The sequence below is a fragment of the Rhinatrema bivittatum genome, chromosome 8 (assembly GCF_901001135.1).
Source record: "Rhinatrema bivittatum chromosome 8, aRhiBiv1.1, whole genome shotgun sequence".
NCBI lineage: Eukaryota > Metazoa > Chordata > Amphibia > Gymnophiona > Rhinatrematidae > Rhinatrema > Rhinatrema bivittatum.
In genome coordinates, this window is record NC_042622.1 from 157309776 (window position 1) to 157329076 (window position 19301).

At 43.4% G+C, this 19301-nt stretch overlaps 1 protein-coding gene across 1 annotated transcript; it reads right to left on the reverse strand.

The window, feature by feature from the left end:
- Positions 1–4961: 4961 nt before the first annotated feature.
- Positions 4962–19299, reverse strand: SSNA1 (SS nuclear autoantigen 1). Its single transcript, XM_029614058.1, has 3 exons — positions 19084–19299; positions 16358–16557; positions 4962–9719 (listed from the first exon to the last, which is right to left on the reverse strand). The coding sequence occupies exons 1-3, from the start codon at positions 19133–19135 to the stop codon at positions 9606–9608; spliced, it is 366 nt and encodes a 121-aa protein (XP_029469918.1). The 5' UTR covers positions 19136–19299; the 3' UTR covers positions 4962–9605.
- Positions 19300–19301: the final 2 nt, after the last annotated feature.

A 19301-nucleotide genomic window follows, 5' to 3' on the forward strand; every position in this document is an offset into this window, starting at 1 on the left:
CCATTCTAAAAGACCTACATTGGCTTCCAGTTAATTTTAGAATTGTTCACAAATTCCTTACCATTATTCATAAAAACATCCACCACCAGACTCCACTAGACCTACTACACCCTCTCAAATTACACTCTTCAGCTAGACCTTTGAGAGATGCCTATAAGGGATCCCTTCATGTTCCCTCAATCAAATTGGTACAAAGATTAACAATCAGGGACCGGGCTTTTTCAACAGCAGGCCCCACCATTTGGAATACACTACCCCCAGACCTCCGACAGGAAACCTGCCTCATACATTTTAAAAAGAAACTGAAGACTTGGCTTTTCGGTAGAGCCTTTCCTGTCTCCTAGACTATATTCTACTAAGATATTATTCAATCAGCTGTACTTCAATAACTAGCAGAATGTCATAAAATCACGTTATAATGCTAGAGTTATTCTCCTGAGGTTGGCTTCAAGCCCCTTCTCTCTGTTATATCTCTCTACTTTGATTATCTGTCTCTTCATTTCCAATTCCAAGTTATTCACCCTTGTTATAATGTAATTTTTACCTTCTGTTCCCAATCTGTCTCCTCTTTTGAGGTTTGACTAGTTACTGTTAATGTACTATCGTTCTATGTAAACCGAGTTGATTTGATCTGTATCAAGAAAATCGGTATATAAAATCCCTAAATAAATAAAATAAATAAATGTACAACTGGTAGGTGGTAATTTTGGCTGTAAGCATGGCGCCCTGGAAGACCTTGCAGCCGAAGGCATTGAGCTCCCTATGCTTTCGCCATGGAGGGGCAGAGGCGTGAGTATGGGAGCACCTGGCTTTTTGGAAGGTGGACTCTACAACCTCCGACTGGTGGGGGAGGTGCCACTTCTCAAACCTCCATGCCTTGCTGCACCAAATAGATGGCATCTGATTTCCTATTGACAGGGAAGAAAGAGAGATCAGGTGCTCCCACATCCAAAGGAGGAGGTCCTTGAAGATGTGGATGGGAACTACCACAATCTCCTTAGAAGTATCAAGAAACTGGTGTACTTCCAGCATCTTGTGTCGCGCAACCTCCTCTGTGAGTTGAAAGGGGATAGCCTCGGCCATGGCCCTTACAAACCCCGCGAAGGACAGATCTTCAGGGGGAGACAGACTCCTTTCCTCAGGTGGGGTAGGCTCTGAGAGGGGGGGTCATCTGAGTAGTTGAAGACTCTGTGGAATCATCCCATGGGTCGTAAGGCCCTTCCTCATCACTAGGGCCGGTGCGACATGGGCAAGGCCGATGGGGGATATCAGCCCTGGGAACCGACGACTTTGGAAGCCTCGAGGGCACTGCAGGAATCGACGGTTCCCCTTGCAGCAAGGGGACTGGGGGCAGCAAGGACCCGGTAAAGGCTCGGGGAGCTGAGGCCTCAGGAATGTGACACCTGTTGAGTCTTCCTCCTCGGAGGACCCAAGGATCAGGTTCGCTCCAGTGGGGGGCATCAGTGGCTGTTGGGGGATCAAAGGCCCCTCGAGCACCGGTTGCATTGATAGGGCACCTAAAAGGACGTCCAGACGCTCAAGCAGGGGTGCTAGGATAGACGGTAGAGGCATGGGCAACAGTATGGGGACCGGTGGCATGGGCAGCTCGAAGCTCTGGAGAGCTCTGAGCACCACGGTCTGAACCCTGCGGTCCAGCTCCTCTTGAAAGTCCAGTGAGGCCAGAACTGAGAGAGGGGGACGAGGCATCACCGGCTCTTCCTCGGGTCTCTGAGGTGGCACAGTGCCCGACACCGATATCACTGGGGAATGCCTGGAACTCCTGGGGACATCGGAGGATGGGGCCTCCAATGGCCGGGGTTGCTTCAGTGGTACGGCACCGGGCTGGAATCGGAGCAGTGCGCCGATGGTGGCCGGTGTCAATGTTTATGGGATCTCCCACAGTGCTTGGCCCAGTCTTTCCCCAGTTCCGAGGAGGTGGAGGATCCCGATGTTCGGGTCATTGGTGATATAATGGAAGATTGGTCACCGTCCCCGCGATCCTTCGAAGAAGTGGAGAGAGGAGTAGTGAGAGGGAGTGTGTCAAGGGGCTCCCCGCAACTTCTCGTTGTCGATGACTCTGACATGAGTGTGGATGGAGCGGACTTGGAAGAACCGAAAAGTTTCTCCATCTTATCAAGATGTGCATGACAGCCTTTGGGGGTCATCTGATCACACAGGCGACACCCCCAGTCGTCATATGAGGCCCCCAGGCAGAGGATACAAACCTCATGCAAATCCCTGATGGACATGGTCCTTGGGCACAGACGAAAACCGGATGACATCATAAAAGTTACCCGGCGTGTGGTCGATGGCCGGCGGTCACCGATAGGGGAGATGTCAGAAATTGACCGCAAAAGAAGTGAAAAAAATGACAATTTTAACCTACCACACCGAGACACCGTGAAGAGGAACCCGAAGGAGACAGGAAAAGATGAACTTTTCAATGAAAAATCAAGAAAAGAGTGGAACTCCATGAACTGCGAGGCAACTGCACCACAGAAGAGACTGAAGGGGGATCTCACATAGACACGCGAATAGTGGCATGCAGTGCTGGTCAAAGCTTCTAGAAACTTTGACAAAAGTTTTCTGTGCCGGGCTCCATCAGTTGATGTCACCCACGTGTAGACTACCATCCTGTTTGTCCTGGGAGAATAAACCATACCTGTAATCATGCTCATATGACTTCCTACCTGGGCATTAGAAATATTTTATACATTTGCAAGTACAAGGCTCCCCCCAAAGGTAGACTTTGTTTCCAGTTGCCTGAGAAGTTTGCCCAAAAATGAGTCCAGGATGGCAGATGGCATGTCCCAACTAACACCTGGTAGGCTGAAATCTCCCTCCTCCTTTGTAATGTAATAAGGTTTAAACAAAATCTTCATTCATGCCCTGCCTGTCTGCTGGTCTATAGCTTACACTAATGTAAATGGAAGTGACTTGTTCCTTTCCTATGCCCTCTGCATGGGTTGTTTTTAATGTTCTTTATTCTGCTTCCCAGGCTACAAGTAATTGTATACTTGGGGTTTTGCTTTCCTAATTTTGAGTTTAATTCTTAAACTGTGATTTCATTCTAATTATTTATTGATGTTTTTGTAATCCTTTTGATTAATCTTCTATTGTAATCTGCGTTGATAGACATATGTCTTTGGGAAACAAAATGGAAATCTGCAATTAAATGCATACGCCCTCTATTCTTTATAGATGATACTCCCTATTCTTTACAGGTGTATTTCTGTTTCTCCACTTACCTAATGAGTGGTGATGGTAGTAGGTGGTCACCCTGAGTCAACCAGCTTCCCTCTATCATCATGCTCAACTAATATAAACTCTTTTCTATGTAGGACCTGAACTATTCATAGAGGATCACAAGCCCCCTTTCAGACATTTTGTCAGGGCAAAAAAAGGTGACCAGCTGGGTTTTGGCCTTGGTCAGAAGCTTGTTCTCTGCTGGAGAGGCAACAGGCTTAAATTGAGGCAGCCTTATTCCAGTGTTAGCTTGAAATGCAGCCATGCCTGAGGATCCACATTGGTCTTCAGAGGTTCAAAAAGGGATTGCTGGGAAAAGCCCAGTATTCAGGCAACTCGATGACTGGAGGAGCTGGACTTTTATTGGAATGCTGGTGAAGTAACTTAGCATGCTTATGCTTGGACAAACCAGTAGTGGATTATATTGAACCACGTGCAGTACTAATTGTAAATGAACCTGTGTTTCATGACTAAAGATCCTTGCATCTAAGTATATGAGAAAACTGTATTGTGACTAAAAGGCCCTAACCTGCGGTGTAGGTAGTTACTACTACAATCTTACCCCTTAATGTGAAAGCCAAATCCATCTTCCTTTCATCAGTTCTTTGGCCATGGGTGAAGTTCCTAGTGCAGAATATCCCACTTTCCATGCATAGGTAATTCTTCAGAAGTCATCATGCTTGATATTCACCTATATCTAAGAAGCCCCTGAACACCTCTTCTACTAAACCAACTTTGGTGAAAAATCTTCAGAGAGATAGCCACATTAGTGTGGTCATGTATCTGATGAAGTGGACACTGTCCTCAAAAGCTTATGCTTTAGTAAATTGGTTACCTTGACTCCTGTCATTTTTGATACACCAACTTTGTTTCTTATCAGGTCATTTGGAGAATGACAAACTCTTTATTTCCTTCCATCTCACCACTACTAAGGATGGGATATGTATCCTTCCAAGGTGGATCTTGGTAGTTAACTAAACATCTTTGTTATGCTGCTTTCTTTCCACAAATCCATTCCTCTGATTTCTTTCTCCTCCATTAGTTTTCCTTCATAGTGAGCTTCCACTTTCAACTTTTACTCTACTAGAGATTCTTCTGTAGAACATTCCCTTGGTGTAAACAAGTTGTTTAACGTATTGTTTGGGTATGTGGCTCTGACTCACCACTCTTACCCAGCCTCAGCCTACTATAAGCCATCTGCTCTGCCTACTAGGTGTTGCTGTTGTGCATTGACTGGGTCTTCTTTCCTTCCTCACCACTAGTATTCACTCATCGTTTGAGGTTTTCCAGTATTAGTACTCTTAGGAGATATATATATTTATTCTACACATTACTATGGTGCTGTATGGACTGAATGGCCTCTCGGTACTGGTGCAAGGAAATCCAGCCACCCTAGGCAGTGAACTCTCTCTCCCCCCGATCCCCTGAATTGCATTATCAGCAATCTCACTTACCTCCACATTGCACTGATCAACTCCTTACATTTTCAAATATGACACCCCGCCCTACTCCAGCACCCTAGGTGGCCACCAGCCCTGCTCTTCCTTACCAAACAGGGGTGTGACACTGTTTACAGTGCTAAATGGTGTTTTTTGTATTTTGTATAAAGTTTAGCTATGAAAATAATAGAAACCTACTTGTTGAGTTTAATGATTAAGAGGAGGTCAGTAAATGGAAGAAGATAGAGGAAATAAACAGCTTGGCACAAGCAAGAATCATTTTAGCAAAGCCAGGAACTCAATGTCAATTTTTATTCCAAAGATATTGTTTATCCTTAAATGGAATGAGACAGCCAATAAGAAACCAGCCCACTTTGATGGCTGCCTGTTGAGAAGTGCAAAACACTCATTGTGCTATTATTAAAAACCTGTAACCTGCGTAGCTAAGAGACTACATGAGTGCTTTGGTACAGTCAGAATTCTTCTTATAAATATAGAGTTTCATTTATTGACTGGATCTTGTGCTAAACTAGGACAGGGAAGAGGACTCAGTTTCTGAGCTTGGCCAAAATATCTGGTGTTACCAGAATGACTGGTGGCTGCTGCCTTCTTCATTGCCAGCAAATCTGGTCCTGGCTGCTCTTGTCATAGAGAAATTTGTACTTAGTTGATAATTTCCTTTCCTTTATTTCTGCTACACCAATTCAGAATGATTGGGTCTAGTCCCTCATCCAGCTGATGGAGGCAGAGAACTTTTCTTTTATCCTCTGACATCACTACTACATTAGGTGTGGTGCAGTGACAGTTAAAGCCAGTATTCCTATGACAAAGCAGATTTTAAATGTTATAATGCAAAAATGGTTCATTTCCCATATCGAGGAAGGTTCTCTAAATTCTTACATTAAAAGACTTTAGCATTTCTATTTTATTTTTTAATCTTCTCATTTACTAAAAAAATCTCTTTTTTTATTTTTAACATCCCAGGTGGTTTTCTGGATTGGTATAGCAGAAATAAAGGACAGGAAATTATCAGGTAAACCTAAATTTCTCCTTCCTTTGCATTCTGCTACACCGGTCTAGAATGATTGGGAAGTACCAAAGCCCTGGGTGGGAGGATAATAAACCTACATATACAATTCTTGCTTTATAAGCAGTGTTCTTTTTCATGAAAACATTCCATCTGTAATGTTTTGATCATAAATGTAAGATGGACCATATAGCCACTTTACAAATCTTTGCCAGATATACAGCTTCTTCTTACACCCAAGAGGATAACTGGTCTCTAGTTGAATGCATTCGATTTCCTTTTAATATATGTGCTATTTTTATCTAGTCCTTTGTCCAACTTGCCATGGTTGATTTGGTTGTCACCTAAACTTTTTACACTCTTCCAAAATAAATGAACAATTTATCTGACTTTCCGGAAAAAAAATCTGAAAAAGTCATTTTTTGATGTTTGGGTTGAGAAGTATAACGAATACTTGGATTATAACTTCTAGAGTCATGGTAATGACCATGAACTCTATAAAGCAAAAATTGGCCCTAGGATTAACCTTTGTTGTTGGTGGATTTTTTTGTATAGTTATTTTAGTTCTTCTTCAAAAAATTAGCCTTCTTCTGAAAAGCAGGTTAAGAAGTATCACTTTAGACTAACAGGCCAGTATCATAGCCATAAAAGACTTTTAGTAACTTTTGGGAGAAAAACTAGAACTGAAGCAATCATAAGTTCATTGATACCATCAGATAGGCATGCAATTATCAATTTTAGTTGGAACAGTTGAAAAGCTTCTGAATTTTGAGGCAGAAGTGTTTTTAAGACATAGTTTGAACAGGTAGCCACTTGCTCTGCTAAAACAACTGGAGAGAAATCATGCTTTAATAATTTACTCTCTTACCCAATAATCAAGACAGATGCGTAATCCCTAGAGGGATAACTGATTTAAAGATCACCTTAGGGACCATTGTATTAAACCATGGCTTTTAAAATAAATGAACCTAAAAGTCTAAGGAAGTCAGCTTAGAATATATCTTATCTGAAACAAGTTTCTGGCAAATGCCCTTCAAATGAAACAATAAATCACTAATTGCCAATGTAGTAGAAAAGGTTCTTGCAGCATATGTGTACATTTAATACCCACAGTCAGGGCTCTCTTCTAATTTAAATTCTGCCAGCCTTATGCAAGAAGGCTTGTAAGCACTTTTTTATCCACTACAGAAAGAAATTCTCTTTTCCAAAATAATTTCCCATTTCTATTAGCGACAAAAAACTGTTCTCCTCCTATTTCTTCTCAATATCTGCTATAAAAAGATATTTTTTGTAAATAGCTTTTTTTTTTTAATTAAATAATTCCCAATCTGAGAATGTATAGTTCCTAGGAGGTTACATAGATGCTATGCTAAATGCTCCAGAAGATTTTATATTGCAGGAGTATCCTGCTTACAAAGCATAGAAAGCTAATTAAGAAATCTGAAAACTTCTTCAAGCAAACACTAGTGAAAGGGATGCTATCTTATAAGACTGATCCTATTTTACATAAAGTTCTGGTTTTCTAAAACAGATGAGACATGAGTTTTGCTTATATGTGGCTGTGTGAGAAGTGTTTTCAAAAAGGCCTGCATTCTACAAACAATGGATTAAACTGTTGATTCTAATAACATAACTGCTATTTTTATTTCTTTAGATCATGTTCAAGGCCCTATCTTATTTTACATACTTCTTAGTTTATTTGCTGCAATTTAATGCAGTGCAGGCTTTTCTGTCTGCTGCAGCTGATCTATTGCTGCCACAGGGAAAATAACATCGATAAACTATTGGCCTACGGAGGGCTTAAAATGGCCCTATGACTTCTAAGATGAAAGATAAAATTATTTTAAGCAGCTTGAAACTTGCTGGTTGAATGCCTTTAGCCATACACCTTTTGGTGTTCACGGAAGCTATTTATTCCTCTAAGTATTGAGAAATGGAAAGTAGTGAAGATTTTAAAGATTCTTAGAGGATCCTCTTCCTCTTTTCCTAAAACCTATATTCTATCTATCTATCTGCACTAAATCCTTTGATGGGAATGGGAGCATATACAAATTTTTGACTTGCTACTCTATAAAAATTACAGGTGCACAGTCCAATCAAATTGAATGTCTCAGATAAAATGGTCCTTTTTCTGTTTCCTTCAAATTAAAATCATAAGCCAGCTCAATAAGATATAGAATACTGCTGCTGAATCAGTAGCTCTTCCATCAAGGGGAGGCAGGGAATAATGGCCTTAACTGTCTCTGCACCTCACATAGGTAGCAGTGATGTCACAGGATAAAAAAAAAGTTCTGTCACCATCAACTAGATGAGGAACTGAACCCAAGTGTAGCAGAACGCAAAGGGAAGGTCTATTACAGAGTTGGTTTCGCACTGGGTATTGTATGTACTTACAGCTAGGTTTTATTTAGTTGCTTGTGTGAAAAAGGGCAGCCCTCCACCAATGGGACTGGCTCTCTCCTTTACCACTGTTACATGTTCACAATTAGATTACAGCACAGCAACATTAGATGAATTTCTCAGAAAAACAAGACACAAACTCTTTGTAAAATATAAAACATGAACTTGCAGTCAGGTCCCAGAAATCAGAGCTGCTAATCTGGCTCCATTCAAGACAGGAGACAAATTCCGGTTTAATTCCCTCTCAATGCAATTACAAGGAAAATAAGGGGCATATCATATCTCCATATGGCTGTGGAGAATAGGCAGAGTCCAGAAACTATCCTTGGACCAAGTCTGAAGTGGTACCATTTGGAGGGTAAGGAGATAGGAGGCAAGAGTCTCCTCTCCTGCCAACAAGGAAGGAAGTGGCCATATGGGGGGGGGGGGGGGGGGGGCCTGTTACATAGGTGTGCATATAAATACTGTTAACTTTCTGTATATCTGGAAAAGTATGCACGTGAGGGCTAGGCTTTTAGCAGACTTTAGTGAATCAGCCCTTACAGCTTAAACATTCCCAACACCAATGGGTGAAAGATCTTTCAGGAACCAAAGGTGATACTTCTTCCTCTATATATACTTTAAAAAAAATAAATCACAAAGCAGTGTCACTAAAATGGGAATTTGAAAATCTCTATAAAATAGATTGTTGAGTCAATTTGCTGCTATTAAGCTTGTTCAGCTGTCTGCCTGTTCTTTCCCTATCTGGTAAGTGAAGGTTTCCAGCACCCATGGCACTGGCTAACTGTTGAATATAAAGCTGTAATGCAGTAGCAGAGATGATGGAAACCAAAGCAACTGCTTCAGTTGCAGTCCACCCATTTAGCAGCCCTGAGTGTTTTTCTTTAATGCTGCCTCAGTAAGTCAGTCTATCCCTTGTATACTGATGTTTCTGGATCTTAACATAAAATTAGCATAAGCACCAGTTATGCCCAGAACACACATCACCACCCTCCTGTCTTTAAAAAAAAAAACACACTAGATGAAATTTAAAATGACCAATTTTGTCCTACTTAATGAAAATTCCTCTGCAACAGTGATGAGTATGTCTGTTCACTGTGGGCCAGATGTGTGGTCTTCCAGCTCAGTTGCTCAGGGTCAATGCTCTCATCAAACCCTGCTAGCCAGCTGATGGCAGAAGTAGCAGCAGAGAATCAGGAGAGGATTCTGCATGGGGAATTTAACTGCCTGACATGAGCACCTGAGGGGAATCCTCTTAAAAATCCTTTGCAAGATGCTATGCTTACCACTATCAGTAATTAACAAATACATTTTCTTTTTAGATCACATTATTTCATGTGAAACATGCATAGACATTTATAAAATGGCTTTTTTTTAGCAAAAGAAAAATTAGTACAGGGTCTGTCCTACAAGTAACAATACTCATCAATTCACAAAACAGAGTGTAAGGCCTTTCACATTTGCAGAGAGCTGGAGAGAAGAGCTGCAGGTGGTCAGCTATCCTTGGGATGCACTGCAGCCCCACTGGCCTTCAGTTCTCCAGCTTTGCCCAGAAGGCCGGTTTCTCTCTTCAGCACATTCAGTAGACTTTGTGAGCTCTCCAGGATCTGGGAAGAAGCAATCAAAGAATGCTAAGTTAAATGAGGAATATATCCTTTACTGCAGCCATATTACAGGGCACATGGCACACATTCTAGCTGTTGCACTGGGATGGAATGATTTAGTAACCCACCCCAGCCAATCAAATATAAAGGATGTTGCAGAGGCAGCTTCTATCAACAAATGACAGGAGTGCAAAGGCACTCTGACACTTACAATCGAACCAAAGCACTCTGACAGCCCTATTCACAGGTAACAACATCTTTTCAATAACAGAACATTCAGAAAAAGGCACAGTGCCTTCCATTTAAAGAACTGCTCCTGCACACTGAGTTTAGATAGGTAGCTTCTTGTGTGTTTTACAAACCGCCTCTTTGCCCATGTAAATGAGGATAAAACATTTACCAAATATTTATTTTCTATATTTAGCTTGCATAGATTGATGTCCAGCCAATTTTAATTTTCCCATTGCAAACCAAAACTAAGCTTTTACTGCCTAAAGATTTTATCTGCAAACATCAATTATTGTAGCCCAGCAGGCAGAACACAACAACAAGAACTTGCACACAAGAGGTTTTTCATCCAAAGTGCTAGTCCTGGGGAATTCTGCACTACTGCGGAATGCAGAATTCTCCCTTCCCGCCGATTTCCTCCCTCGCCTCGCAGAATCCACCACAGCCGAATGCTTCTCCCTTCTGAATGTTCTGACGGAAGAGGAAGCAACACCGGAAGCATCGCGGCACAAGCGAGGTTCACCATGCACGGAGAGTGGAACCATTACGGCATAGGCACGCACACAGAGAGCGGAGGCATCGCAGGCAAACGTTCCCGCATGTAGAGCAGAGGCAGCGTGGCATGAGCAAGGTTAGCAAGCTGCACTGTGCAAAAGCCAGGACCCTACACTCGTCGGGTTGGGGGGGGGGGGGGGAAAGAGGGAAGAGAAAGGAGAGTGAGGGGAGGGGCAGAGTGAGAGAGAGGGGAGGGGGGGGGAAGAGTGTTTCTAGTGTGGGCTCGTGGTATGAGGGGAAAGAAGGTAAATAGGGCAGGGGCAGAGGCCAAGGGGGGACTCATATTTCCATTTGTTCTGGGCCATTGGTCTGCAGTCTGACATGTGTGCCCTGACACTGGACAGCCGAGCGGACTCTGACTTCCGCTGCAGAGAATGCGTTTAACCAAACATCTCCTGCTGCATGCGACTGGCCCCACTGCAACAGGATATATTTGGATAAATGCGACTCCTGCTGCTGCATGCAGGGCTTGGAGCTAGCTTTCTGATGCAGGTAGCGGTGGGGGTCGTCATTGTCTGCTCAGCTGTCCAGTGCCATGGGTTGCTGCCCCTGGCCTAGAACAGGTGGAGATGTGAATCCTCCTTTGACCTCTGCTTCTGTTCTTGTTTACCTCCTCTATTGAAAATATTGGATTGCACTGAAATGCAGAATAATTTGCAAAAAATAGTGTTATTTTGATAAATAAATGTGCAGAATTTTACAGAATTTAGAAAATAAGTGTGCAGAATTTTCAATTTTTTTGCGCAGAATTCCACCAGGAGCAAGAGTGCTTTCAAATCACAGGACTTCAGAAACAGAAGTGGAGGTGAGTGGGCTGGGAGAGTTTCCAAAGGAGGAAGAAAACAGCAGTAATGTGACTCGCACAAGGCCAAACAGAGTCAGGATGAGAAAAGGCTTAGGGATCTCTTAGCATCTCCGTTTTATAACACTTTAACCAAGATTGCCTAGTCTGAATTCCCCATTTTGGCAGCATGGCCAGCCTGATAAAGCTTTGTGCTAGCAGGCACAAGGGTCAAATTTAAGTCCCTCCTTCCCACTGCCCTAGTGTATCTGATTTACAAAGTTTTGCATACTAAACTCTAATATTACATTATCTCACACCTTTCAACAACAATGTGGTAATGGCCCCTCATCAATGCAGTGTTGTAAATGAAGCCCACTGAAGCCAGCAGTAGTGGTTGCAACTAAGACGACTGTCTTCAAAATGAGATCTTTGGCATGTTTCATGGAATCAACGAACATTTAGGACTAAATTTAGATTTCAATGTGCTAATACTGTCGTGTCTTCTTTTGCCCCTTCCAATAATGTGCAACATCAGGATGAGATGGCAGGAAAAACCCTTTTAGTTTGCCTATGTAACAGGCTATTAATGATATTTGTACTTTTATGGAATTATGTACTAAACCTTTATCTAAAACTCTTTGTAAAAAGGCCAACATATCTAAGACTGCCATGGCGAGATGGTTATTTCTTTTCAAAAGGCTTAAAAAACAGCACTATACACATTTGTTTGTTAGAGTAGATTCTTCCTTACTCTCAACATAGTTGATAAAAAAAAAGTTATTCACCAAAAGTGTTAATTAACTTTTTCCTCTCAAGAGCCATGCTGTAAGATAAAATGGAGCTGGGTCCTCCATGAATATTGGCCCTTGCTGTAGTAGGTTTAGGACTCCTACTAAGTGAAGTGGTCGGTCTATTTTTAATCTCATTGATCAGTTTTGGTTGGATGTTGCAATTAAGTGTCTTAAATAAATGAAATCCATGTGCCAAGGCCAGCTTGGCCAACATGGAACCACTAGTATTACGTGGGCGTTCTCTTTCTTGACTTTTCTCAGAACATGTCCTATCAGAGACCATGGGAGCAAAACATGTTAGCTCTGTCTTTGGCCATGTTTGTTCTAAAGCATCAATTCCTTGAATGTTGGGCTCTGTGTCTGCTAAAATGTCTTACTTTGGCATTCTTGTGAGTTGCCATTAGGTTTATTTGAGATGTTCCCCATTTCTGAACTATTTTCTGAAAGGCTTCATTGCTCACTTCCTATTCTCCTGGGTCTATAAGATTTCTGCTTAGGCCTCCTTGTGGAGGGCCGCAGCTACCACCACCATGACATTGGAAAAGGTCCTGGGCGCTGTGGCTAGTCTGAAAGACAAGGCCTGAAACTGGTAATGGTGATCCAGAACAACAAACTGGAGGAACCACTGATTATCCTGACGGATGGAGATATGCAGGTATGCCTCCATCAGATCCAGAAACGTGAGGTACTCTCCCTGCTGGTACTACCATTATGACAGAGAACACCATTTCCATCCTGAAATGCATAACTCGTAAATGTTGGTTGATGCCCTCGAGATCCAGTATGGGCTGAAATGACCCTTCCCTTCTTGGGCATGACAAGACATAGAATAACGGCCCATATTTCGCTGCGATTTGGGAACAGGAATCACCGCTTTCAGGTACAATAGCCTTTGTATTATCGCTTCCACTTCTACTCTCTTCTGAGAGGAGTTGCATGGAGACAATATATAGACATCCAGGGTAATGCGAAAAAAATCTAGAGCATACCTGTCCCGAACCACTTCGAGAACCCATTGATCTGACATAATCTGGACCCACCTGTGATAAAAGCAGGCTAGGTAGTCGCCTTCAGTGGGAAGACAGAGGGGCCTCACTTCCGGAGCATGCATCCTTTTAAGGCCCTCGAGGGCGAAAGGACTGAGGTCAGCAGAAAGGATGGGACCTCTGGGAAGAACCTCCCCTATAAAGCCAAAAACACCGATAGTCTTGAGAGCAGCCACTTGCCTGAAAAGACTGGGCAATAGGTTTCTTGTCCTCCGGCAATCGAGAGACCTGGGTCTCTCCCCATTTACTTGACATTTTTTACAATTCTCTGCCAAACAAAAGCAAGTCCTTGAAGGGCAGCTTGGTAAGATTGGTGGATACTATTTCAAAGTCCAATCACTGGCTCAGCCATAGCTGCTGCCTAGCCGCAATAACTGAAGCAGCTCCTCTGGCAGCTGTGCGAACCAAGTCACAGCTTGCATCAGCTAAGAAAGCAGCCCCCAGTTCTACCACAGGTCCAAGACTGGACAAGGTGCTACCAGATTCTTGACAAAGACCCAAGGTAGCCCGAGCTACCAAGGCACAACAAGAAGCAATTTGTAAGTTCATTGTCACTACTTCAAAGGCTTGCTTTAGGATAGCCTCAATTCTTCTATCCTGAGCATTCTTCAGTGCTGCACCTCCCTTTTCCAGGATGGCAGTACGCTTCGTGACAGACCACACCAAGGCATCCACCTTAGGGAAACGCAACTGCTCTCTGGCCTATGGATCCAAGGGGTATAAACCCACGAAGATGTGTCCTCCTTTAAAGGATGCTTCTGGTGTTCTCCATTCCAGATCAATCAACTCCTGGATTGCATCCAGGAAGAGAAAGAAACAAGAAACCTTACGTAGGGTGACCAAAATGGGATCCTTCTTCTGCATCCCCAAGGAGTCAGTCCCAGCCACTCCGAGGGTCTTCAAAGTCTGAGAGATCACGCTCAGCAACTCATCTTTAAGCAAGCAACGGAGAAGTGTTCTATATGGCTCCAAATGTGGGGAATGTCCCCTTCCTAACCAGGACAGCCACCACCATCATCATCATCTTGATCCACCTGCATTTGAGGCTTATTAGACCACACTGTGCCACGGCACTTGACCGTAGAGACAGGCAGAGGAGCACTTGGAATTCACGGACCTACCTTATTAGGTACTGCCAATTCAGAAGACCGGCCTTGTAGAAATGTCTGCAATCCCTGGAAGAATTTCACCCAGGAAAAGGATGATGGGTCAATTCCAGACCCCATAGGCACGAACCTAACATCCTGAGAGCAAGTGACCCCTGACAACTCAGCCCGTGGATCGTAAAAGGGAGGGGACAACCCTGTCGTGTTGACCTTGGTCCCACTCCCTTCTGACCGAGGAAATGGACCATCACCAGCAAAATCTGAAGGAGGTAAATCTCCCCAAGCATCCAGGCAGCACTGATACAAGCTTAAAGAAAGCTTGGGCTGAATGGCCCTGATGTGGCATGCAGCACAAATAGCTAAGCGCTTAGGCTTCTTCGTCACGGACATCATGGTTGTAAGTGTGCAGATTGGCAAAGGTTTGCGCCTACAGTACCCAGACTACGCTTTACTTGCTGCCTGCCCTGACCTCAGCTTGGCCCAAGGATCTCTTCGTCTTTGCCCTGAAGGCCCACTGCTTGCTGGCCCCTGGAGCCCAAGAGCTCAAAAAGATGGGAACAGGGCTGGTACAGGTGAAGTTGCAGCGCTGCCCCAGCCCAGGGCATATCTTCCAGTTATTGGTGTGGGCCTAGTGGGTTTGCTTACTAGGCTGCGCCAACCATGCCACAGCACAAAAGTCCACTTCCATTACACTCTTTGATCCTTTTCAGCCACCAGTAAAATCTTATGCTCTCAGTGCTCCCTCAGAAGCGCATAATAACTAAACGTTATATGGGCTGAGCATCACTATTATGGTGCAAGCACTTCAGGCAGGGGAATAAAAAGAACCTTCAAAAACAGCAGCAACTTGTCAGTCGCTTAATGTCAGAAATATCAGTCTCGGTGATAGGGGACAGTTATCATACCTGTTTGTACTACTGCCTTTCATGATACTGCACTTAGGTTTTACCTTAATAGTAGTTCTCAAATGTTTTGGGCTCATAAAACAGATAAATACAATGTGGTGGAACTTCAAAGAGTTAAATAGGAATTAATTAGGTCAGTTTAACTGCCAAAGAAACGTGGGGAGTCAAAAGCCAGACACAATTAGTGAGCACCGAAAATACATGCACAAGCATTTTATAATTCTACATCTCAATAGCAGGTCCACTAATATGCAACACAATGCCCAAATATCTGAGGTCAGTATCACAATGTCCAAATACCTTATGCCAGAGATGAAAGCTTTTAAAAAAGCATTGAAGATGTGGCTTTTCCAGAATGCTTTTGGTACAACAAACTCTTGAAATATCAGATACTCATTGTATATTGGGACAAAATTAGAGTTGACTGTATTTATTACTGAGAATCTCTTTCAGGACAAATAATGTCTTGTTTTGTATGTATTTATAATTAGATATAAGAATATAATTTTAATTTTTTGTAAACCGCCACATCATGGGAGCGTGTGGTAAACATTTTAAATAAATAAATATCAAATGAGTTTAATATGTGGCTGGCAAAGAATCTATAGGAAACCAAACAGGTTTGGTTTTTTAAATTTATTTTTTTTTTAACCTTTAAAATAGTAGTATTTTAGCAGTTCTCTGAATCAGGGGACTCAGCAGAAAATGAAAGCGTTTCTCCCAGCTTTAATATCTAGAGTTTATAACATTTTTCATACACAGCTGGCTTACTGCAGTCCACTTGCACGTTTTCTGTTTGACTATATTCTGATAGTTTCCCTTATAACCTGCTACCAAGTATCTTCTGAATACCAAGTCATAATTTTGGATTTCTTGGTTTACAAACACCAGTACAATTGGCCCCAGATCACAGTTACCTGGGGTTTTTGGAGGCATAATCCAGAGCAAGGATCCAGTCTTAGCCAGGCCTGACCTTCAATACAGCATATGCCCTGAGAGGTCTAGTTAAATGTACCTAACTAATTCTGTGATGGATTTTATTGTCTCTAGCTTGATATATGTTGTGTTTTAGCTTACAGATTGCCCCCCATTACATAAGAACATAAAAACATGCCATACTGGATCAGACCAAGGGTCCATCAAGCCCAGCATCCTGTTTCCAACAGTGGCCAATCCAGGATAAGAACCTGGCAAGTACCCAAAAACTAAAGTCTATTTCATGTTACCTTCATGTATGCAGTTTCTGTCTCTGCAATTGTTCTGTCGAACTCATTGCGTGATGCCATCTTCTTGGCCAGGTTCTCATTGACCCGAGCCAGTTTCTCAGTGAGGATACGGATGTCATTCTGCAGTTTGTTCTTCTCATCTTCTTCCAACATAATCTGCCGATTCAGTTCATCCCTTTTAGTGCACAAGTCTTCGATACCTGTTACAGGCCGTTAATTATTCACTCATATTTAATATTCTGCATATCCCAATAGCTACTATCAGAAACAACTCGGCACAGAGCATTGCTTTGTAATTTCCTAACTCTCTGCAAAAACAAAACATGCAAACACTCAAAACATAAAATGATGATAGTACACTTGCAGAAGTGATGCAGAGACTCAAGCCTACATTTACTGTCCCCGAGGCCTACCGGGTACATCCAGATATACTCTGGAGGAAGAAGCCTCAGAAATATTTCCAGGTTTTCAAATTGGTGACAAGAAAACACCTTATCTCTAACCAATGATGATGACACTGTTGAAATTCTTTATATTGAGAAGACTACTGGTTAATTTCCCCCCATCATTTGTCTTGAGATTTTGTTCATGGGAAGTTGCTTCTAGAGATATTTTAATAGTAAAGAACTGCCCATTCCCATGCTAGCAGAACAACAAAGAGTCAACGGTAATTACAACTGGCTTTACTAAATTGAAATCAGAACTTGAAAACAAGGTCACTAGAGCGGGGATAGCAATACCACTTAAATTAGCTAAACCAGCTTGATCCACATCCTGATCTTCCCAACCCCAGGAATAGAAACAAACGAAGACCTCTTCAAGTAACAAGCTTTCATTCCTGACTTGGGGTATCTCTTGTGGCCATGAAGATGTCTGAGCATCTGGACTTAAGGAAACAGAATCTCCACCAACAGTGGCACAAGGCGTGCCAAGCTAACCAGCCAGAAGTTGTTGTGCACTCATGGGCTGCATAAAATTAGAAATAGGAAGGTCATAGGAGGGAGGATCGATGGAACCAGATGGGGAAGGCCCCAAAGAACCCTTGCTCTTCTTCCCCATACAGCCACCATAAGAAAATTTAAGCAAAAAGGAGACTTACAATTGGCAGGAGCTCTTGTATGATGGCAGCAAAAACTCCCTAAGGGGCACGCCCCTTAGGCGATGTGTGCCACAGCATCAGATCTCAAGTAGCACACCCTGACACCACACATTAGCCAGCCGTGTTTCAATGGAGGCAAGGCAGCTCCAGCCTGTGCAGATGAAATTAGCCTTCTCTCATGGCAACCCCCCTCCCCCGTGATGGTTTCTTAACCCCTGTGAGAATAGGATGACCCTTGGATCCTTATAGAGACTGAGCAACTGGCAAATAAGGGGCCTAGCTCCTCACCCCTAAAAAGTCTAACAGCTGAGTCAGCCTTCACTGATAGATCCTTCACTTCATTTGCCTCCTGCCAGTTTCTTCCCTCTTTATCTGAGGAGGAGCCCTCTTCCTGATAGATTCCCTGCTCTATATGCAGCATGTCTTTTGCCCATCTGGGCCCTGTCTGAATTTTCTCATATCTCTGTCCTTTATCTGCAAAAAGGCTTTGTGCATGGCCATAATAAATTCTGAGGTAAACTCCTCCTCTTGGCTATAAGGCTCCTCCTGTGGTTCTCCTAACAGCAAATCTGAGGCTGTGGAGGAGTGCCTGGATCATTCTGTGGCTGCCCCTGGATCTAGCAAGAGTCTCTCTGGGGATTGCTCTTGCTGCACTACCCAACCCTGGGGCTACCACATTTTCTTCCCCCATCTCAAGCCCTACTAGAGCTGCCTAATGGTTAGAGCAGCGGGCTGTGAGCCAGGGAAGTCAAAGTTTAAATCACACTGCAACTCGTGACCTTGGGCTACTCTCTTTACCCTCCATTGCCTCAGGTTCAAACTTAGATTTTGAGGGCTCTGGGAACAAGGAAATATCTACAGTACCTGAATGAAATCTGCTTTGAAGTGCCTGAAAGGTGGAATATAAGTCAAATAAATAAATAAATACAAAATGAACCTGCAACACCGGCTACTCTGGGTGCCCCACAATTAGTAAGTTTGCGGCTGTGCTACATCCTACCTGGGAAGTCATTCTTGCGGCTTTCTACTAGCCTGCTATGCCTTCCACCATAGGCCAAGACCTCAACACTGTACAGTACCCCTCTTTAGACAGGGAAGCCGCGGCCCAGATTGTTTTAGGGAGGGAAGAACAGCCACTTTCATTTGACTATCATCCCAGGAGGCGTATCCTGCTCAGGCTTGGCTTCTGCAAGAGAAATCAGCCTCTGACAGACTGTTGCTTCAGGAGCCTTCCCTGCTGCACCAGACTACATAGGGAGGGGTGTCAGGACAAAATCAACTTGCCCTCTGCCTCCATCTGCTGCTAAGCGGGATAAGTCCCATTTGTCTGGACTGGTATGGTAAGAGAATGAGTAATCTACAATAGGTCTGTCCTGAAACTGAGTAACTCTACTCGTGCAGTGTTACTTTCTCCCCGTCATTCCCCCCCTTCCCCCAGGTCTCACCATGAGTTCCCTCAGGATTGCTAGACGGCTCCATTTTAACCAGTTAAGTTGATGCAATCCTGTATGCACTGATATGGTTTTCATTTTTTTAGGGAATTCAAAGGTAGGCATGAATCAGCCAAATTGGGATAAAGGGAGGTACCTGTCCACCCTGCCCTGCTTCTCCTGGATTCGCTGCTTACATTTAACCAGCTCGTTATTGTAGGTCTGCAGCGCTGCTCCTTGCTGGCTCATCCTGGCGGCGGACTGCTCGCTACCGGCGGGCAGTACGTGAAACCGCTCTCAAACAAACTGCTCTGCTCTGCCGCCGGAAGCGCGCTCAACGGACAACCGACGCGACGCTGCGTGCCAAGCCGTCTTCTAGAGTGAGACTTGAAACACTTAGCTCCGCCTTCTCTGG

Coding starts and splice junctions, on each gene's coding strand:
- SSNA1 (XM_029614058.1), bottom strand. CDS start 19,135: ATGAGCCAGCAAGGAGCAGCGCTGCAGACCTACAATAACGAGCTGGTT. Junction 16,558..19,083: donor CAATAACGAGCTGGTTAAAT/GTAAGCAGCGAA, acceptor GGCCTGTAACAG/GTATCGAAGACTTGTGCACT. Junction 9,720..16,357: donor CAGAAACTGCATACATGAAG/GTAACATGAAAT, acceptor GCTTCTTCCCAG/ATCCTGGAGAGCTCACAAAG.